We start from the raw sequence: 23,122 nt of genomic DNA, 5'->3' as shown, positions 1-23,122 counted from the left end.
GCACGTGTGCATGTGCGTGCACACACACACACACAGTGCACACACGCTTGCCAGTGTGCTTATGCTTCCCTGCTCTCTYGAAATGAGCATTTTTATATGCATACATGAAAATTAATTTTATCCTTGGGTAAATGTGTGCATGAAACCCACATAAAATCCAGTTGTTTTCGTGCACCTAGGCAGCTGGGAGCACTGTTTGTTTCTGCACATGCCTTTCCCAAGTTTTGCTTGCAYGCGCGTGTGCACACCAGCTCAGGAGCAGGCCAGGTGTGAACAGGGGCAGCTCCCCGCTTCCTCGTGCCCGAGGTGCGCCTGCCGCTCGCTCCGGCTCCCCTGCCACCGCTTCCCACGGCTCGAGAGTTCTTCACTTCTTGTGCGCTGCCTCCCTGCTGCGGTCACCCCCACCACGCAGACAGGGTTGTGCACCCCCCCCCCCCATTTCCTATCTGCACCCACGTCCTGCCAACCCCAGGTGGCTTCAGGAGCTCGCGCCAACGGCTCTCCCGTGCAGCTGCACACAGCCCCGCAGCAAAGCCGCGCACCTGGCTGCCCCGCCGCGAGCCCCAGCGACGCCGCGCCGCGAGCCGAGGGCGCCCATTCTAGCTTTTGGTGTTACGCTCCTTGGAATAGGAGCGACAAGTAGCATTGCCCGAGATCGTGGCACTTCTGCCCAGTTCACGCTCCCAAAGACAGTAGTTAATGCYTGAGGTCTTTCTGGGGCAGGAGAGCTGCTGTGGAAGAGGTAGCTCTTCCCATGCACTTCCCCAGTACCAGGAAAGCAGAAGAGATGCTTCCATATCGAGATAGCCCCCTTCTCCCTCCTCCCTGCTACCCTTGTTGGAAATGGGAAGGGATGGGGGACAGGGCATTGAAAGAGGAGTTAAAAAAAAAAAAAAAAGAAATCAGACTTCCTTCAGAAGTTTGAATGAAAAATCGAATTCATTTCAAAGCAAATTTAAAATAAACCATGTCTCACAAWAARCACCCCTCCTCATGGACGGGTCTGCGCCGATTCCCCTCCCCTTCCACCAGCTGGCCACGCTCTTCAGACCTCTCCCTCCAGTCCAGCCAGGACCTGGGCAAACAACACAACCAGTCCTCTGCCTCCCGCGCGCCAGGCTGTCTCGGGGGATCAGCCAGACGCCCCAGCTTCTTCCAGGGCTAGATTTGCCTYTGTGGTTTGTCCAGCAACAAGTCACCATAGCACACATCATTGCATCTGTAACTCATCAGGTAAAAAGGTCAGCGCAGAAGTAAAAGCCATGAAGCATTGTTGGTACCTTAGGAGTGTTCTTGAGCAGACAAATGGTTTACCCTAAGCACACTATAGCCTGCAGGGACTATCAGTCCGGCCAGCTTCTTCAGTCCAGGGCTGCTTCAAATCACAGTGGTGATGCAAGTGAATCACGCAAGAACACCAGCCCCAGCTGTCTCTGACAACATCAGCTTCTTGGAGTACAACAGCTAGGAAAACTTGTAACACAAAATCCCAAATTGCTTGCCTCCTGCAACAGGTAGACCAAGGCTACCTAACAGTGCTTTTAAGACCACAAAACACCTCTATTGTGCACCTGTGTGCGCATATTCCCACCTCCAAAATACTTTTTTTTTTTTTTTTTTTTTTAGATGGCAGCATTTAATTCTCCCTCCCTCACCCCTTTAAAATCCATAACATCCTGTGGCAAGGAGCTCCACAGCTCAACTACACCATGTAGAACACTCCTCTTGTTTTGTGTAGCTGCTAGGTCTATTTGATGACCCTTAGTTATCACACTCTGTAACATATACACCCCTCCAGCTCTTCTCCCTCTCTTCTCCATGCTAAAGCCTGTGTCTCAGCTCCAGGAACTGAGGCACAAGCAACAGAAGGAATATGCAGAGTTMGGATCATTCCCCTTCCCTAACGCATCTTTTAATGCTTATTGCTCCCCTCTGCCCTGCCCCCTCCCTCCACTTGGCTTTCTCCCTGCTACAATTATAGCTACAGAAARTAAGTATAGACTGATGCTACAGACTAGCAGGTCTGAGCCTTTCAGAAAGATGCAGATAGGAAACCAGTCCCACCAGGATACAGTGCTGTTGCAGGCTAGATGTTTGAAATGGATTTGGACAGCAAAAGCCCAGTCATGGGGGGAGAGGGGGTTGAGAGGATGAAGCCACACAATAGCATACAGAGCACAGAAGTCTGTTAGAAGTCTCTTCAAATAACTGGCCTCATTTCTTAAACTTTGCTTCCTAGTTTGCTGTGGAAGAGCAGAGCAAGCAGAGGTGACAGAGCAGAGCATCATATCCAGGAATTAAAGGCTTGACTGGACTCCACCAAGGAAAGGTCTTAACTCACTATAAGGTACCATAAGCCAGGAGCAAAGCTCACCAAAAACTGCTAGTAAAAGGTGAGGTCTTGTTTTAGTGAAAAAACTCCAGCAAATTGCTGCTAAGAGCTGCAAGTCACTCCCACCTAGGGAGCTGCACCCCCAACTACCGGGGCCCACTAAGTGCCAACTCTGTCCTCCACCCAGCAGTCAGCCTCTGTCCCTTTTCATAACACTAACTCCAGGTGATCTGTGACATTGTGCAACTGGCAAACCAGCACTGCAGCCCGTAACTACAGCCTCAGCTAGGAGCAGAAAGCCTGCGCAAGCTCCTGCAAGGCTGGCCTGACCCCAGGAGCTGGGATGGGCCAGGACAGCAGCCTGCCCTTTTCACCAGCACCTCCCTGAGGATGGCGGCAAGAGCTGAACAGCACTGCTATCACCTCCACCCTTGCACAAGTGTTTCAGCACACCTAGAACAGAGCTRAATGAGTAGGTTAATGTAGGAGTGACCAGATCCAGCACAATTCCTGCCACTACAAGCAGCTTCAAGGAGAGTGCAAGTTGCCCTGTTAGTCTCTGCGGTCACCCAAGCAAGCGAGGTCTTCACCACCACTTTCAAAAACACGCAGAGCACAGGCTCTACAATAAGGAATGGATCCTTCTGGGGCAGGCACTGGCTTGCTAAAGTGACCACACAGCAGAAAGGAAGCAAGTTGTTAGTGAAGAAAAGAGTCAAAAGCAGGAGTAAACAGGACGGTTTGTTCTTGTTAAGTTTATTGGCATCATATTTGTCTCTTTACATAAGAGCTCAGCCTACGTACTAGAATGTAGACCTCTGGAAAACAGATAGAGGGGCTCCATTTAAGCAAGCTACAAACGCAAGAACAAATACCAGGAGGAAAGGAGGAGAGGAAAGGGAATAGATTGCCAAGTTTCTTCATACCAAAAAAAAAAAAAAAATCCAGATTAGCAGTCAGTAAGAAGAAAGGGAAGATTTGTAGTCCAGGTCATTCATTGAGAAACAGCTACCACAACCCAGGTGGGAGAGGAACTCCTTCCATAACACAGAGAACCACTGGAACACCTCAGATCTGACTCCTTCTCACATTCGCTCCAGGATGTTAGGAGTTAAGCAGTGGGGGAGGTGAACAAATGAGGTCATTTCATAGCTGTATTTAAATCTTTTAAAACTCATTAATCCAGTGTGCATATCATTGCTGTTATGCAAATCTGAATTTAGATACAAGGAAGCTGAACAGATTTTTCTAGAAGTTGAAGCTTTTCAGCTTCAAAACAAGAAGGCTTACACATCATTCATCTCTACTGTACAAAATACTGCCTCCATCTGGACTTTGTGTTGCTAGCACACCGCAGTTCACAAGTGTCCTCCTCACTTTCTAGACAATCTGTGTTTCAGTACTTGAACATGTAATTCAGGAATTTTACACTAATTTATACATTTTTAATTGGTTGCATATATTAACATGTACTATAAGATTTTTCCTAAAGAAGCATTACATAATACATGGATACTGTAAAAAGATCTGATTAGTTAAAAGTAACAAGCATTAACAGAGATACATACAAAACTCAACCTAGTTGGACCGAGTGCTGAGCTTGCAATGAACTATGGGTAATCAGCCTTTCCAGTTGCAGCCTTCACAGGGGAAAAAAAACACAAGACAGTTAAAAATGTAATTTGTTACACAGATTACCTGTAAACAGTTTCTCTCCATTGGACACCTGGAATTAGATTCAGTTCCAAACATACATAAGAGTTTCCATTTTAAACTAAGAGAAAGGTCTGTTACCATGAAGTGTGATGTGGATGGTGCAGGGACATGAGCTCTAAAGTGCTGGACTCAGATGCTCATGGGAAATGGGTKGATTTTGGCAGCTGGAGATGGAAATTTTTAGATCGTTTTAAACACAGAAGAGGGGCTGTGTGTTTGAAGGCCTAAGTGTGATATTGTTTTGTGAAGGACTGTGCTCAACCCCTCCCTCTCCCCTCAGCAGCTGCAGCTCTCTGCAGAAGCCTTCACTCGGTCATTCTTGTCTAGTTTGATGGGTTCGGGGAATTCATTGTAAAGCTCCACTTCGGTTTCCTAGTGGGAGAGAAGGAAAGAGTTAGCACCTTTCCCAAAAAATGGATCTACAGRCAACTCCTAGCATGTGAGGCTGCTCTCCACAAGAGCCCTTCTGGCCTGTACCCTGGCTGCACTAGCCAGGCTCAGCAGGCAGTACCAGCACCACCAGAGGGCACCCGCCAGCCCCCCACTGCCTACCTGTTTAAGTGCATTTCGTGCAATTGTCTGGAAAGCTTGTTCCACGTTAATGGCCTCCTTGGCACTGGTTTCAAAGTAGGGGATGTTGTTTTTACTGTAGCACCAGGCTTGTGCCCGTTTTGTGGTGACCTGAGCAAACAGAGTAGCATCATCAACTGCAGCTATGCAGGAAGCAGGCTTTCTTTCCAGGCCAACGCCTCATATCCAACTTGAGTTAAGACAGTAGCTCCAACGTTGGTAAAGCTGTAGCCCACATACAGAGCTGCTCCTCCCCTCACCCTCCTCCCAGAAACAGTCCCAGCTCTAGAGGCAGAGCTAGGGCTGAGCAGCCTTCTTGCAGTCTCTAGCAATGAGCCAAAACAGAGGGCCCCCTCCAACAGGGCCAACCCCTGTTGGAGCACAGGAGACTGCTACCTACCAGCACACAACTCAGACCTAAGCAAGAACTAGGTCCTAGTGAGATGAGTGCCTGCAGGGCACAGACTGCTCAGGCATCTGCAGAGCAAGGACTCACTCCCACAGGAATTACTCAGCATTTTTGAAGGAGTCTCAGCTCCTTTCCTTGAATCTACCCAGAGAGATGCTGCAATCTCTCTGCTGCAGAGAAGCATGCTGTCTGAAGGGGGTCAAATCCCTGTACAAAGATGAGAAGAGTCTGCAGGAACTCTTCAGTGCCATGCAACAGCTGAGCCATGTTTTGACACCTCCTTCTCCAGTTCCTCAGGTAACCCTCACATGTCCCTACAAGGTTTCCCACTGCAATGATTTCTTAAGAGCAGGCTAGCAAGTCCCAGTACTCACTTGTCTGTTTTCTAGGTCAATCTTGTTTCCCAGCACAACAAAAGGAAAGTTCTCAGGATCCCTTGGACTGGCCTGAATGAGGAACTCGTCCCTCCAGCTGTCTAGGGTTTTGAATGTGTTAGGGGCCGTAACATCAAATACCAGCACGCAGCAGTCTGCTCCCCTGTAGAAGGCAACTCCCAGAGACTGAAATCGTTCTTGTCCTGCTGTATCCCATATCTGCAACAAAAAAACCAGGCAATTAAGCCAGTTCTGCTCTAACAGTCAGTCCACAGAGCGTTCATTTTAGAACTCCCCATCCCAGGCATCTGTAGCCTCCAGCAAGAGAGAAAGCTAGCCTGAAGGAAGCAGCACCTAGTACTTTGGAAAATTCTACAGGCACAAAGTAGCCAGAAAAGCCCTTCTAAAGGCAGCACTAACCATTTGTGTTTTTAGTCTTGGGAAGGGCTATATCCTTGTTTTGAGCAAGGAAGACTTAGGGATTAGCATCAGGAAGTAACCTGTCTGCAACACTCCGTTATACTGTGGTACCGGCACAGTCCAAACACTGTCGATGACTGCCCTGCAGTCACTCTCATCATGGAGAGATGGAAGCAATAGGTACTAAAGGCATGCACAATCTGACAGGTTAACACTACACTCAAGTCAGGCAGCATGAGTAGCTGAGCTGGCTAAGGGGCCCCTTGCAGTCCCTGAACAGGGACATGCATCTTTCTACCACAGTCTAGTGACAGTACCAAATGCTGGCTTGTAAAACTGGGTACAGCAAAGCTGCTCTTAGCTGTGTACAGACAAGCTGATCTTCGCCTTCCTTCAGCTCTGCTCATGCACAGATTTGCAGAGAACCCAGCAGCAGCTGTGGCCAAGCACAGTTTAGTGCAAGCAAAACCTTTGGCCAGTGTTCTGTCACCAGTACCACTCTGGAGTAAATACTTCCACATGGCCCAGGCCTGGGCAGCCAGACACGTACTCTCAGCAGAGAGTAAAGTTACTCCTTACCTGCATTGTCACTAGCCTGTCATCCACCATGACTTCTTTCGTCAGGAAGTCTGCACCTATCGTAGCCTTGTATTGGTTACTGAATTTCTTGTTCACATACTGGTTCATGAGTGATGTCTTTCCCACCCTGCACAAAAAGACAGACAGGACTAGGTAGGCTACTTCTACAGTGTTTGAATTAGCCACCCTGAACTTCTGTTTACCTTCCACCATAGCCTCTTGGCTTGTTAGTCAGGAGAAGGGCAACAAACTCAAAACACRGGCTTTCACTGCAACAGATGAGGGGGCAACAAGCTGAGTAAGAGCATGAGCTATGCAAGAGTACAAAAAAATTAAGGTCTGGAGAAACCCCGTTTCTCCATCAGTAATCTGACCCTTGGTAAGGGGTGTGCCTCATACAGTGAAGGCAGTCTTGGAAGATGAAGTGCCAAAAGGAACCTAGCAGAAGCAGTTATCTTCAACCTCCACAGCACAAAGGRAGCTGGAGGTACAGGCAACCTCAGCTCAGCAATAGGTCTACATACTGTGCTCTGCTACATGCCTAGAGGTAGAGATCCTTCTCAGAGGGCCAGCTGAGAGGGTCACACACCCTGTGGTGAAGAAACACTCCCTGATCAACAGCACGTTGGGGCACTGTAGCATAAATAAGCCTGATACCATGGGAGTCAGGTTACAGTCTGCAGGGCAAACCCAGAACAGCAAACTCCTCACTCAAGAGGCAGGAGTGGCACAGCCTTACTCCAACAGACAGGCTCTAGCCACAGACAGAAGCTAAGCAAATGGCTCAGTTTAATCTATGCCACTGAGAGGCAAAGTTTTAAGTGTCCTAAGATTGCTTATGGTGGCCCCCAATCTTTTTTTAAAAAAAAGAAAAAAGAAAGAAAAAGAAAAACATTAAAATACTTATTTTATCATACTTMCTACTTGCAAGGACACCATCCAGTTCTGCTACCAGATGCTCATCAGCAGACTGCTCCGTTTAATAATGTGGCAGTATTTCAAGATACTAAGTTGCAGGGACACATTCAGAGCAGATGGTAGTGAAGTGCTCTTAAAGCCATAAGGCAACATAGTTGTCTGGGGATGTAAAACCTCTCCTCCCAACACTGCCAGTTTCTCACAGTACATCCAGACCCCCACCAGTTAGAGCACTGCTCCAGCTAGTCAGATACAGACTGGTAGCCTAAAGGCTCCTCCACTTACCCAGAGTCTCCAAGGATGATGACTTTCAGTAACACTTTCTTCCTAGAAGTCATCTTTTAAACTAAAAAAAGGAAGAGGAACAATACCATCAGATACTGTTAACACATCATGCCTCAAGGCAGAAGCCAGCAAGTYTGGTGTCAGACAGCAGACCCTCAGTAAGAAATCAGGGCCTGGAAAYAGACCCTGAATTCAAGGCTGCAGCRAGCCACTAACTGGGCATTTGCTTGTTTCGCAGGCAAGGTAGTGTCAGACCACTAGTGGCCAGTTAAAGCCAACCAGTAGAGGAGTSAAGCCCTTGTCCTTTACAATACCAAGCCCATTTTGGGCCTCATTTTCAGTCCCCTTTATAGGCATGCTAGCCTAGGCCATCTCCTTTAGCCTTGCTGAAGGCTAAGCTATAAAGCAATTCAGCTCCCAATACAGGTCAGCTCTTAGGTGCTGCTAAGTGACATGCGAGCAGAGGTGTATGTTAACACTAACCATTCAAACTTKGACCTTCAGTAGTTTCCCAGCGAACACCACACTTCCTACACCTTCCAGGTTCAGCTTCAGAAAGTAACAGCATTCGCTAGTAGCTTTGTGAGAGCACTGAGACCCTAGAATATGCTGTGGTTGAAGCACTCCTTGCACAACTGCACAGGTCAGCCAAATTGCTGAATTACAAGGCAAATTGCTACTAGACTCTGCTGCTTGCAGAAAGCATTTCAAGCTAACTACTGCCATCTCATCCTTGGAAGGACAAGTAAGCCTACAGTGGCAAACCACATTAACACTTGATCTATTGCTTATTAATTTGTTCACAGTTGCACCCTAACATTATTCCAGTCCACCTTAGGTCATTTAAAGCCACCTGCCTATACTCTAAYGGCCCATCCATTAGCAAGACTGAGAGCAAGTTCAGGTCCAGAAGTTCACACTTACTCATTCCCAATTCTCCTCCGGCTTCCTCCAGATCAGTGGAAATAGCTAGGCTCTGCTGCAGTTGGACTTTAATATGCTTCTGGGTATGCTTTAGCACAGCCAGAGCAAGCAAGAAGCCCTGTCCTCAGTAGCTGAGAATGACTGCAGGTCAGCACACTTCCTTCCATGAGGCCCTTCTCCCATTTTCTGGGGATGGATGRGACTAGCTACTCTTATGTGCTAGGGCCTGATCAGATCACAATATATCCCAGCTTGGTACTCATCTGGTCTGCACAGAACTCCTTGGTTTTCCCTAAGGAGGCCTGCAGGCTCTCTGCAGCCAGGAGATCCAGATGATTACAGCTGTGCTACTTGAATTCAAAAGCCCCTTGACAAACAGCTTCAGGAGCTAAGCCCTTCTCTGGGAATTTGTTTAGCCTGAAACTCCCATTCTGCTCGAACAAGTCACAGTCCTCCTACCACTGAGCTCCTACTCTTCAGAAGCTATTCTTGACTTCACAGTTAGGAAAGAGGCCTTTGCTCTGACACAGTACAGTTATAGGTATCTTCTGAGCAGCTTGGTCCACTGCCTGTTTCCAGGGATATGCAACACCTACTTGTTCATCTTTGGCCTAAGCTGGTGGATAACTGCAACCTGCTTCATCCCACTGCTACAGGAGTTAGCATGCTCTAAGCCAGAGGAGACTACTACTAGATGCAGAGGCTGATTGCARGAAGTCTTAGTCTGAAGGATAATTCATCTAACACTCTAAGGCTGAGACTTCACCATCATGGAATGCTGCAGACTACAAAATTTTTTACGGTACAAGGTGAGAAGCCTTCTTGCTGTCATTGTAGATAATGGTATGCGCTGACAGCAATATCTTACYAGATTACACCTACCCTAGGCATCTAGTGACCTGCCTACTTAGAGAGCTGGAGCTTTTCTGAAACRTGGTTCAGAAAAGCTTACCACCATAGCATGTTGAGTGAAAAGGCCATCCAGAGAGCTCACACTATCCTTAGATAGTTGTTAATAGATGCCAGAGAACCTGTACGGGACAGTCATTCTGGAAACCCACCTTCCCTTTCCAAGGCRGTCTACACTACACTGGACTGCATTGCTCAAGGATCCAGCTGGCAGCTCAGCTATACTAGCCCAGATATGCAGCAGAAGTTGCCAACAACCCCAACATTTAGTCCTGTTTCTCTTCTTGCCAAAATCTGTACTCCAGTTTGTCCTGACTATAGCAGCGGGGAGAACAGCCCATGAAAGCTCCCTCAGACAGACTGTACCTCCTGTGTTTTCAGAGCATGTAGCACAAKTGACACTCGTGCCAGCCAAGCCTGAGACTTCTGTAGCAGTCAGTCCAGAYGGGGTAAGAAGTGAGCAGAGCTTTGAAACAGCTTAGCAATTTGGTCTACATAGCTGTCTTGGTAAACATCTGTACAGGTTCAGTCTGTCTTGGTAAACATCTATACAGGTTCAGTCCAAGGTGAGAGTTACCCATTTTCCTTAACATTTAAGGTARACAATTCAGGATGAAGTGATTGGGCCAGAACCCTATACGTAGGGTTTCTATTTTACCCTGGATGTTTTTAATATCTTTTGCAATTGGCTACTGCAGCTTATTCCTTCCTAGTATTCAAGGCAGCTTTGGACAAGCTGGCATTAGCTTTCATGCTCAGGAGAGGGATCTGCAGAGCTCTCATTACGGTACTAAGACATACTGGGTGCTTAGGGCCCAAATTCAGCATGGCCTGAAGTCCCAGGACAAAGGGACAGGAAACTGTTCTGTCAAGTCTATTTTCTTGGAAGTAGCTCAGCTGAACAGCCAGCCACCTGGAGTCATGGGAAGGAAGCATGTGTCAGACCTGACACAACCTTAYTGTCACAGTTTACAGGCTACCCTATTAGTATGAAGGGCTATTACTGCCTCRTGAACACTGATCAGGTGAGACAGCATCCATTCTACGGGACACAGAGGATATGAGCCATACCATAACAGGAACTATTTCAACTAAGAATTCTTGCTAGGGCCATGAGAAACCTGATGAGCTCCAGTTCTGCTGGCGCCCAGAAGTGACCACAGCCCAGAGTTTTCCACCTTTATTTTGCCAAGTTTAAATCAACCAATGCTGTTTGAAACCCAGTCAGCTGAGGGACCAAGCCTTCTTGCTAACTTTCTTTAGAGGTAGAAATAGACCCACCCTTCAGAGGTATCMCTTGCCATTGCTTCTCAGAAAAGAGGACATAAAGAAATACCACTGTTGGATCTGTGGTGCTGTCATTCACTTGCCTCAAATGAGCTGGAGCTTTATAAACAAGTTTTAGATTAAAGCAGAGTTGGCAATAGATATTTTCAGAAGGAAACCCCTCTAGTTTAAGCAGCATCAAGTTGCTCTCTCTAGCACTACTTTTGCTATTTACTTGATCTTTATCAAGTTCTGCATGGCTTAGCTACTTTCCAGCAGCTCCAGTTTTAAAGCAGTTATCTGTGCTAAAAAGAGGTTTGACTGGTCCTCATGAGAGCTTAGATCTAGTTAGAGACTTCCCCACTGTCTTTCCTACATCATTATGTCACATTGATTGCAGTATTTCTGAGCTTACCTGAACTGTATTAATTCCAGTTACAGCGAGCCATTTGCTGTGTCAGCAGAACAAAGTACAAAAAACTCTAGGCCAGGTTCAATATTCAAAGATTTGCCTGCCTTGAGTCATAAACMATTTGCAACTATTCATTTGCTAATAGGCTGTTTCTCACACTAAGTAATACTGAAGAAGTTGATTCATTACTGTCTTATGTCCCCCCCAACAATTGGAGTCTCACATACATGCTCTAAGCTACATAAAGAGAAGCTACACAGATCTCATTCCTGGGAATTCTCACTAGCGCAAAATTGACTAAAGGAGACTAAGAAGAATATAGCTCCAGYCTATAGTTGAAGCAGGTTTGAGTACTGGCAGGCACCAGTAGTTAGCATCTGGAGTTTCTCTAGTCACACCAGCAAAAAAAAAAAAACCCATTAAGTGAGATTTAGGTTGTTCAGAGCTTCCCCTATGCTGTTGCAAAGGGAAAGCTCAACTTAAGAATTTTAATCACCAATTTGATCTCAACTAGGTCAGTCGTATTTGAGTCTAAAACTATTTTGCACTATAAATGCAACTTTGCTTGTTTTATTTTGCCTGGTGAGTGTTGTAGAGCAGCAAAGTCAAGTCACACAAGCCCTTAAGACGGCAGTGTGCTAACCAGCCAGCTCACTCAGGGCTCCTATTCAGTCCCAGGAAGATTTCTGAACAAACACTTCCTTTTTTAGAGGAATCTTGAAGAAAAACCTGTTTAAGATTTGATCCAAGATGTCAGTTCTGTTTTGCACTGTGCAAAGCCTCCTGGAGAGAGGTCACCTGCATGACTGCTCAGAGCACAGCCTACTAGCACAGCCCAGCCAACCCTTCTTGAGAGCTGTCAAAAACCTTCTGTCAAGAGACTAGCCAGCAGCATTGCTCTTCCTGGCTCAATTAGTGCCAAAGGAGCGACAACTGCCTCTAATACTGGAGAGGTATCCTTCCACTCCATTTTTAATGCCTGTTCGTCTAAGAAAGCTCTTAACAGTGTTCTGATCCTTATGAGATTAAGCCTAGCATTGCAAGTTCACTCATAGTGGTCTTATTACTGTCAAGCTGGCCTTCTAGACCAGCAAGGCAGAACACCTCACATCTAGYCTGCAAGTGTTTCTGGCTTAGCTGCTCTAAAGGGAAGGGTCAAATACTGTCCTATGAAGCTAAGTGGTGCCATGGTTGTTCAGRCACAAAAGTAAAGTCCATGCCAAATCTAATTTGACTTCCCTTGTTGCTTCAGAGCACATTACAACTCTGTCCTTTCATATGCTATATTAAGACAGCTGTTTTAACTCAAAGCAGAAATGGATGGTTAAGGCCTCCTTAGAGATGTTCACATGTATCAAGGGACAGTACAGGCATTTTAACATTAATTAGGTTGATGCAAGCAAAGAACAGCAGGAGTTTGCATTAGTGGCCCACTAATCTTTCAGATTAGCTATCCCCCATCAGAAGTAGGCCTTGTAATAGCAACACCTCAGTAAGCTGTTCATGGACAGTTTTAGTATGAAAGCAGCCTTGAGGAAGAAAAAAAAACAACTTGCCTCTGTGGAAGACAGCAGCTCCTAAGCAGTAGCATACTGTTTTCAAAGCTGCTGATGAGCAGGATGACTTCCTGTTAGCACAGCTGTGGGAACAGTCTCTACTGCTGTAGCTTTGCTATTAAAAGGTTCAAATCATAATCCTAACTAAGAATCAAAGTATCCCTAAACAGAGACTAGAAAGAAGTATTTGACCAAGAGTTCTCCAGCTTGTGCCAGCAGAACAGCTTAGTCTTCTTTGCAGGAGGTCTGAGCCTGTCATCACCTCAAAGAGCTTGAAGCTTGCCCTCTGCTCCTGAATCTACTAGTCTGCCATCTGCACCTTCCACTACACACAGGCTAGAAGTGTAAGCACTGTTGAATCTCAGCATCCTTGGCCAGAAACTTATAACTCTCCACACAAGCAAGCTGCACAAAGCAGTAGGTGAGCAAATACCAGGCAGAACTAAACTCACTGTAGCACTTACAACCCCCTAATTCCGCTCCTCTATCCCAGTAGATAGCACAGGAGTGAATAGGTGTTCCACAAAAAGGCACATTTTAGTTTGAAGCACCATGGATCTGTTTTGGATGCTGTGTCCAATAAGAACACTCATTTCTGCAGAATATCACAGGGTGTTCAGCAAAAAGCAGCCAAGAAAAAGCCAGTCTGGATATAACAATGTTCCATTAGGGCATGCCAGGCACAGCAGTGGACTCACCATTGACCAGACTGTTCAGAGGAGCAGCTACAATTCAGAAGGTTCTATAAAACTCTGTCCTGAAATGCAGCTAAGTGCATTTCAGACAAACGCTACCTTTGCTCAGTTATCACTAGCATGGGGGAGGCTACAATGCATTAAGTCTCCGTACTACACTGAAGAGCTATTTTTATTCATCCTCCCAGTAGTTCTGTATGTCTTCATGGAGGCTAAAGCTGGAAGAATGACTCAAGACCACCTCAGCCAGACTGAATTTGTTCCTTCCTAGAAGTAACCCGTCCCCTAGCATGTTTGGCATCTCCAGAGGTAATAATTGCTTAGACTACTAGCCCCTAAAATAAGAGGCTCATTGGATGTTTACCCTGTTTTTATAGGATCAAACACACCGTCAAACTGGCACATATCAGCCGCCTATGCTTATGTTGACCCCTGCAGTGATTTACAAAGCCAAGTTCAGCTGAGGCTACATGCAGACCATGAACTTGAACAAGTTCAGCTACACTGAACAGGCAAGGCTTCATCCTGAGGAAAGGCAGATAGTCCATGACRGGTGGAGACCAAATGGTCCAGACACTCTTTGTATGGAAGTTCTCAGCAATGTCCACTTGCAACAGGAGCTCAAAACTGAGCTGAACTAAGTTTCTTCATTTCCAGTTTAATGTTAACAGCTTAGCAACATCTGCATGACCAAGTATTTAGAACTAACAAATTGTGTGCTAATGCAGAGCACTACAGGTGCCAGCACACTCAGCTCAGCATGACTTCCTGCTTCAGACCTGTGCTTATCAGCCTGTTTCACATCTCACTGCATTCTCTAGTAAATGCCACAACAGCAGATGAGCAGAGCAGAAACCTAGCCCTTTCAGTTGGGAAAAAAGCTGAGAGCTAGTCAGAGGACAGAGTCCTGTTGCCTTTGTAGGAACATGGATTAAAGGCAACTTAGCATCTTTTAGTCAAATGCAAACTTACTACTAGTTTGTTTCTTAATATCTGGGGCTGCTATAGAGCCTGCATATCTTCCTTATCAAACTTGAATGCTCCAAGACCAGAGCAAGTGTCTAAGTAGCATTCTCAAACTCATGACAGATACAGAAGCACCTGAACATTTTAACAGCAGCTTGAGCCTCACATCAACAGGCTGCACAAGCAGGATGGGACCTCTTCCTGTTTCCATGGCACATCTACTGGTAGTTTAGCTTCTCCAGCTAGCCACAGAATTCTACCTAGAAAAGCCTTACACTTAAGCACCAAGCCAGGACTTGTCTACCTGAATGGCAAGGTATTACTAACACTCTTCATAGTGGAGACAACTTGCAGAAACTGCTCTTCTCATAGGGGTTGCTCGTTAGGGTAACAGGCTCCTGTAGATCAGGATCACAGGGCTACTGTGGTCCATACCGTCAGTGGGCTCTAGAGGTCCTTCAAGGCTTCTTTGACCCACCACAGAAGAATCAATTGAAGTGAAGCCCATATCAAAAAGCAGCTGGCAAGATATTCCTGCAAGAGCTTCACAGAAGGGTATACTGTAGTTGGTACTTTATCAGTGTCATCTCAAAACTGCTTTCCACCTCCTTCCTCCCCACACATTTGCATTGCTGTTCTAACCAAGATATTCCCTCCTGCTGGGACCCAGACAAAAGCTCAAGCACAGCTCATCATTCCTTCCTCAGAAGGAACAGCTAGGCTGCCTGCTACTTACTGCAGTTTCATCAAGAGCAGACTTCTGCCTAGTAGATGCCTTTCCCAGTCCTGTGAGGTGGAATTACTCTGTTCAGGGAGCCTCATCTCCCAATTGATTTTTGATACCTTGTGCAAATTGCTATGTTTTTGAGTTCAGGTGTAGGTATGCTGCCCGCTGTCTTTCACTCCTCATCTGGGAGCCAGAAGCCAAGTGTTTCACTTCTCTGAAGAACAGCCTAGAGCTTTAGATGCTTGTTAGCACACTGACATGGCTCAGATCAAAACAGAATCTTAAATCAYGCTTCAGTATCCTGGAAGAATTAACTTTTTAAGACTACAGCTGTCTGCAGTAAATTTCAACCTCTTGAGGGTAGAGTTGCTACCTCCAGTGCAAAAGGAGTTACTCTAGTACCAAGTGAAGCTCAGAAATCAGCAAGCAGCAGCCACAGCCCAGACATACAGCTTGGTGCTCAGCTCATCAGCTGCTTAAGTGCAAACACCATAACAGGGTGATATGGTGCTAGCAGCCAACCAACCTAGTCTGTGAGCTAGCTATTAGGCAAGTGTCAGGCCTGTACACATTCTGCCTGCATATTCCTTGATAACATGCTCAAGACAGATCAGCAACCTCAGCCTGGGGGGGGGGGCAGGGGATAACACCTGTGCTAAAGGGAGAAACAATGTGCAGCCAAGGGAAACAATAAACATGGCTAGATAGCAAGAGCTCTGGATCAGCTGTAATCAGAACAGGCTCACAGTGCAACCAAACAAGTGCCAGACCAGCACAGAGGAAGATTCCCCTTCCAGGGGCAATGAAGTTGTAGCTTGCCTCAGTCACACCCTCACTTCCCAGCTCCAGCTGCAGGCCTCACCCCAGGTATGAACAAGGGATTAAAGAACTGCCACTGGTGCCTGGTAGGAGCAATGACTGCAACTAAATCATGTGACTTCCACATGAGARGGGGTCTGCCCTCCCCCAAGGACTCAGCCCAGCTGCAGCTCTGCTGCAGCAGTGAGTATCCAGATTTGGAAAGCAGGGCATTCCTAAGAGGCACTGATACACATGATTACTCAGGCTCAAAGCCCGAGTTCTTCGAGCCAACTTTTCCAGTCCAAGCCTCACTGATTCACAGCCCTGTTACACCTCCCAGCATTTCTCCAAATCAGAGTTGTTTTGCTTGCATAATGCTTAAGTACTAGATGGGAAGCTGAACAAGTTTCTGGCTCTAGAGCTGCCATAATGAGTTGTGACTCTACCCTAGAAACGTCCAGGGTAGTTGGCTTAAGCCTACGTCCAGGACTACAGCTTCAAAACTGATCTTTAATGGTCTAAGTATCACAGCAGTCACTTCAAGAGCAGAGATGATTTTGATCCAATTAGACAGTTTGAAAGTGGGGATCAAAATAAGCAAGGAACTTCAYCTGCTTACAGTAGTAAGGAGATGTCTCTGCATGTTCAGTCAGTCCAGAAATGTGTTTAGGAGCAGTGGGAAAGGTCTGAAGGCTGTGTATTGGTATCTACAGGAATATTACTTTGCCTAGACTGCTGTTTAGCCTAGGATTACAGCAGCATGTGAAGGCTCTTCCATGCAATAAGCACCCTGGGCCAAGGAAGGAGTGCAGACAGCYAGCCTCCAGCAATACACCCAGCTATGCTGGACAGCCACCCTTAGCCTGGATGGATCAGCCTGCAGCTGATCACCATCAATGATCCACAGCAGGTATTTAGAGACCACAGGTGTGCCCAAGGTTGTAGTGCAGGAAGGCCCTTTAGAATTAACTCTGCACACCAACAAGCCCAGGGTCCCTAGACTGCTTAAGTAATAGTCTCCCCAGTATACAAAAACAGCCCCTTAAAAAAGTCATGCCCCAAAGTTTCACTGAAGTGGAATGTTTCCAGTCATTAAGGTCTTAGTCTGCCTCATTTAGAGTACCTCCAGAAGGTGGGGGTCCATCATACCACAGGGTGTATTTTTTCCAGTAACAGACAGCAACAGAGCCCCACAAGGCTGATACAAGTGTCTGAGGATCTTCAGCTGCCTTCTGTTTGGAAGCTTACATTGATACTTAATTATCAATATTGCCCTTCCCCTACACACTAGGCAGAAGCAGTCCCTCTGCAAACCTCTGAGGACTTCAGGCAATACCCAGTCAACTTTGATTTTCCTCACATATCAAGCTACCACAAGAACAGGCATACTTGCTTTAATACCCCTCCCCCTTTAATACCCCTCCCCCTTTATCAGGGCAAGCTTAACTTCCCCTATTCTGCCCTGGAGGAGACAATCTCAGGATGTGGGAGGAGAGTTGAGCACATTGCTGGCTGCAGGGAGACACGGCAACAAGCCATGTGTCTTGACTAAAGGCCTTGCCTACACAAAGCATTTTAGCTATACCAGTGTAGCTTCCATGCTGCCATGTATCTATCAGAACAGTCTCCTTGGTGGAGAAATGCCAAAGGAAGACAGACAAATCTTACACTATTAACCRAAACACAGCCATAGTGCCCATACAGCCTAGTTTATACAGCTGTCTACAAGCCTTTTTTGGCACATAGCCATCTAGCTAGTATGGTCAATCTGCAATCTGATCAACTCCTATAAGAATAGAGATAGTCTAGAATGGTTCTCACATCAGGTCAATCCACTGAACATGATTCCCTCACTCCTTTCCATAAGRAAAGCACAGTGCAAGAGGCAGCTGGCTTTTAATCTCTCTGTYCAGACGAAGATAAGGCTCACCAATTCAAAACATCAAGTTAGTCAGGCCATTAAGGAACTGTAAAGTCGTTAGATCTTGAAAAAATATTGTTAAATATGTTAAAGTACTTGGATTAATTTCTAGTTTTGTCTTCAGCTTCCTACAGTTTCAGACATTCTTGTCACGCTTTCAGTTTCATAAACACAAACAGGAGGTGAGAGATAACCTTTCCAGCAGTAAGCAGGAGCAGAGATCTTAAAGGCTTGTTTACCACTGACAAGGTTTATTTAACCCATTCCTCACAGCTAGTTTCCCCCAGTTCCTAGAGGCAGATAGGAAACCAAAGGGACTGAAGGGAGCTGTCAGCAAAAGCTCAGGCCTTCAAGTCACAAATGACAGCCCTCAGAAGGTCTGTTAGGCCCTGAAACTTGCACTTGAGGTTAGGATACAAGATTGGACTTCCAAGGATACATTTACAGGTCAGAAGACCACTCCAGCCTATCCACCCRCACTCTCAGCACTAGTATCAGAACTAAGCATTTGGGCCCATACAAGCAGTTATCACAGACAGGGTGAGGAACATTCACTTTCAGGTTGCTTGGTATTTTCTCTCTCCTTCAGCACTAGGAGAGTGGTGGAAGATATGGGAGATCTTATCCTCAGGCAAATAGAAGCAGAGAAATACTAAGTCCTGACATTAGGGATGAAAGCCTTATTCCTGAATATCCATTCACAGGCGGTCTTGTTCTCAGGAAGCAGTCTCCTCCTAGAAAGGAGGCTTCCTCTAGGGAGACACTGCAATCTAAGAATTAAACCCTGATCTGTGAGCAGAACTGATGATCCTACACAAACTCAATACCTGTTCCTATGCTAATGAAGTTTGCAAAACAGGAAGGACAAGTATTTCAGTACCCAAGTCCCAGTATGGGATTGTAACAGGTAGCTCAGTGACAGCTGAGGCAGTACTTAACAAGGAATTCCTGCTCCTAAGACTTGTTTCCAGACTCATACTTCATACCCCAGTACCTCTTGCACACCTCCTGCATCAGCACTTTACCAGCTCAGTTAATTTCCTGATGAAGCTCTACAGAGAGCTTAAAAACACCTCTGAAGTGAATTTTGCAGCAAGACCCAGAAGACAGTGCTGGTAAACTGCATTTTGTTTGGAGAGGGAAGCAGATCTAGCAGATATTGTAGTTACAACTCTGTCTCATGCTTGAAACAATGTTATCACTGTGCCAGTTTGGAAGTTAGATACCATAATCAGTGTCTGCAAGCTGAAGGGAAGCAGATACCTATGAAGGTGAGTGACTCAATCCACTTGGGAACACAAGCACCAAGCAAGTTACTGTTCAAGAGGATGCCACCTCCCAGCAGAAGAGATCAAGGGTTCAGTGCAACTTCATCAGGTAGAACTGGTGGCCCCAGCAGTCAAGGTTCAGGTACTCCAAGCCAGGTAGCCTCCATTTAAAGCTCCAGCTGCCTGCCTTCACTTTCATTATCTACTTTGTCCAGTGCATATCCACTGCTGGAGTGGATCAAAGTTGGAATATACATTGAGCAATGACAGACTCAAAAAATACTGTTGTTCTTCAGTAAGAACACAGATCTATTATTCAGTCTTGTTAAGCTGTTTCTGCTCAGAACTCCTGCAAGTGCAGTTAGAGATGATTAGTCATCTTAAGTTAGCATTTTAAATCATTATGGACAGGCAAGGGAGCTAATCACTCAATATAAAGTACCTTTAAGTTGTACAAACAGAAGTCTGTGCTACAAGTTTACATTTCAGTCTCATCTCAAAGGTAACACACCCTTCCTTAAGTTGCACTGCTCTGAGAACAGCCACTGCTTCCTAAGTAGGCTCACTAGCAAGAAGAGTCAAGGCTATTTGAGATCAGCTGTAAATCAACACATTCGTGGCCTTGACAGCCTTGCTTTCCTCCCCATCACTGACCATGAGTTAGCAACAGCAGTGTTGACACAGCTTCCCTCATGCATGGGGCGCACATTGCTGGCACTAGAAAGGAGGGAGCAGTCTCGCAGGAACAGCGCTAACAGCAACAATGACATCACCACAGCAGATCTCGACTGAGCACAAAAATGCAGCAGCACACTGACTTCAAGAGCTGCATCCCTCAGAACAGAGCACAAAAGCAACAAGCATGCTGGAAGCCAAAGAGCCATGCGATAGAGGGGTACTCCTTCGCTGCCTGCTATTTCTGAACAGCGTTGGGAGAGACACTGACCTTCAGCACTGGTTTGGAAGCCCTGTTTAAAGATAAATATGCTTTGCAGTAGAGCAGCTAACTGCAGAATTGCAAAATTATATTTTTAATACWGCCATTTGATTTGTTATCCTTACCTCATCCACTTCTGACTTGTACAGTCTGCATCTGGACTGTTACTGCAGAAAGCGACCCTTTTAATCCTAGAGTCTAATGTTASAACTTAACTACACCTGGAAGCAGACTGTCATACAGTAGCTACAAGAGATCCTTTTAGAAGGCTACAGGGGAACACTAAGTAAATTCCAACTCAACAAGCAATTAAACAGCAATTATCAAAACAACGCTGTGTAAAAATGAAACACTAAAGCATCTAAAGGATGCAGGACAGCTTTCGGACAATCAGCACAAGGTACGAGTGTGCAAGTACACAGCTTGACATTAAAGCCAAGCTCGGCACTTCAGTACGTTCTCATCTTGACCCTCTTCCACCAAGGCAGAAAGCTTTAAACCCCTTACAGTATTGGAGGAGATCCTAGTACCAGCTGGTCCCTAGAAATTAAAGCTTAAGAGAAGTTCCTATAACAGCTGAGAATCCCAGATGATGAATTTAGGGAACACTGGCAGCAAGCAAGGCAAGAGAATTCTGCGCTTGCCTATCAAATACCCAGTCTACTTTAGTTACTGAAGAAACTGGTCTATCATAATAGAAAGGAGGACCATGAGCACACATCTGTGAGCCCAGAGACTCAGCAACTTGTTTAGAGAATGCAAACATCCAATGTTACCGCACTGTCCTATGCCAAAGCCCTCACTCCTAAACCATGGCTTGCCAGGCACCCATCTCAAGATGCAGCACTGGAGGAAAATGCATCCTAATCAAGCACAAGCAATTYTGTTTACAGCCAAATGCTAACTTCTGCATAAACAAGTCTCATTTTCACAGAGAAGTYGGAATAAAATCCAATACATGTCAGAGGCAATGCTATTTATAATTTYGCACAGATGGTTTGATTGCAATTGTCATGCCTCCTCAAGGACAAGCTTTGCCAGAAATTTGCTCTGGCAGGTAGTTCACATGACCTTCCAACACAAGAGTTTTAAAACAGCTTTAAGAAAATGCTGCAAAAACTGCAGCTCTGGTAGCCCTCTTGTTCCTAACCATCCAGTCTAGGTAGTAGACCCAGCAGAGTGGTATCTTCCCTAGGTGAGTTCTGAAGAGAGCCTACAGCAGAGCTAYGTTTTTTACTTTCAGCTAAGAATTCACCCATGTTGTAACACATCCAAGCTATTTCACAGAGTTTGATCCACGGGCTTTGGGAAAGCAGGGACAAGGACATCTGTAGTATAGCCACTGCAATACAGTTATTTAAGCTCTTAAGTCTGGCACCTCTGCATTTTAAAATACAATTCCTAGAGAGTCATGTTGAACTATTAGTAGGGCATCTGAGGACATAGACCACTGAATGACACCACAGGCAAGAAGTAAATTTAATATAACTACTATTTTGGACCTTTTCAGTTATACTTCATCTTGGCGAAGAAGAGAAAAAGAGACTGCTATAGAATTTTAAAACAGCTTTCCTTACTGAGGAGGCAGATTAGCCCCATCTTACAGCTTTTGTACACCAGAAGTAGAGTATTAGCATAACAGCACACAGAAGGTAAAGGGCAGCATACTTAAAAGCAACAGTATTAGAGCTACTTTGCATGCTAAAGACTCGGGCTAGGCATGGTGGGTCTACTCATTAGTTCACTTAGCACAAGTCATGTGTTTAGTCAGATGTTGGAAGTCACAAGGAGAAAGACAAGTATACTTGTTCTTCCTGAAGAAGCACAGCAATGAGGCCCTAATTATTTAAACACGGAATATTCAAGTAACTCCACCCACTCTAACCTCAAAYACAGCTACTAGGAAAACAGAGTACATTCACTCAGGTAGCCTGGCCCCAGAGGAAACATGGCACAGCTGCAGTTTCTATCAAGCACTACTAATATCACCATGGCTCATAAACACAAAATAGCTACAAGTAGGCCTTTAAGTCAGAACCCAACAAATATTGTAGCACAACCGGTTATGTACCACTCTCCCCAAGAAGAGAGCTCTTCACTCTCCAACCCCAGTTTCTACTTGATATAGTAATACTAAATGCAGAGTGTTAGGTAAAGAACAGAGCTGGCTGGCCAGTACCAAGCACAGGAAGCTTTGAAGCCTCCAACTTAGCAATTGTCAAACAAAGATCAGCTTGCTTACAGTTGGAAAGACTTTGTTCTGTCACGTGTTCTCAGTTTACATATAAGAGACCTATACACATACACACACACACATATATACATATGTATATATATCTTTAGTTTTGAAGAAAGCAGCATTAAGGAGTCTACACTTGAGTCAAAGAATTTGAAGGTATGGGATAAGACTTATTCAGATGCTCATGCTACCTCAGTTCAGACTAAGAGGGCTTTTTTTATATAGCTATTCCACTACTAAGAACTCCTCTACTTACAAAGGAGACAGAACAGCTGTTCTAAGTACARTTATTAGATATTTCCATATCTATTAGCCTATAATGACTCAGGGATTAATAACTTACCGTTTACTTTATTTCAAACTTCTCAAAACTGACTCAGGCTTTACACACAYGGAGAGCTACTTTCGCAATAACTGCCAGTCTTTTCAGCTGCCTGTTCTGTTACATTAACTGCTCCAARAGCAACTTGCTCATCTCAAAAACGCTGCCCACCAACCAGCCGGGACAGCAGCGCCAGCAGCAGCATGCAGCGCTCGCCCGATGGCCGGTGCTCAGGACACCTCTCGCCACCAGCGGCCTCCAGCCCCCTTGGCGCTTCGAGATGGAGCGCTAGCAAAGCCACATGCCACAAGCMAGGCGCCCCTCTCCCTGCGGGACGCCCCCGGCAGCCCGACTGAAGCTTCCCCCGAGGGGAGGCTCCCGGCGGCGCGGCGGAGCCCCGCGCGGGGGCGGCGGCCGAGCGCCCCGGCTCCATTGTTCGGGGAAGGGCGGCTGGGCCCGGCCCGGAGCGGCTTTATCCCCCGAGAGCCACGGCGACGGCGGCCGGCCCCGGGGCGGCCCGCCCCAGGGGGAATCCGGCGGCGGGGCCGGGCCCGCAGCGACGGAGAGGAGGGAGGG

The 23,122-nt window shown here is 46.1% G+C and overlaps 1 protein-coding gene across 2 annotated transcripts in view; it reads right to left on the bottom strand.

Annotated features, from left to right (window-relative positions):
* Positions 1-920: 920 nt before the first annotated feature.
* RAB7A (RAB7A, member RAS oncogene family) overlaps positions 921-23,122 on the bottom strand; it is a 22,483-nt gene continuing 281 nt past the window's right edge. The window contains exons 1-6 of one of the 2 annotated variants that reach the window (XM_085324561.1): positions 22,568-22,787; positions 7,604-7,664; positions 6,401-6,527; positions 5,402-5,620; positions 4,601-4,729; positions 921-4,420 (exon numbers count right to left, since the gene is read on the bottom strand). In XM_085324561.1, the coding sequence (XP_085180687.1) occupies positions 4,325-4,420; positions 4,601-4,729; positions 5,402-5,620; positions 6,401-6,527; positions 7,604-7,656 (624 nt within the window). In that variant the 5' untranslated portion in view covers positions 7,657-7,664; positions 22,568-22,787 and the 3' untranslated portion in view covers positions 921-4,324. Of the gene's footprint in view, positions 4,421-4,600; positions 4,730-5,401; positions 5,621-6,400; positions 6,528-7,603; positions 7,665-22,567; positions 22,788-23,122 lie in introns of those variants that run through there. The other variant, XM_085324550.1, reaches the window with a different exon arrangement.

Source organism: Rhea americana, unplaced genomic scaffold (genome assembly GCF_003343005.1).
Source record: "Rhea americana isolate MKP2758 unplaced genomic scaffold, rheAme1 scaffold_120, whole genome shotgun sequence".
In the NCBI taxonomy this organism is placed as follows: domain Eukaryota; kingdom Metazoa; phylum Chordata; class Aves; order Rheiformes; family Rheidae; genus Rhea; species Rhea americana.
This window is presented reverse-complemented; position numbering and strand designations above follow the sequence as displayed.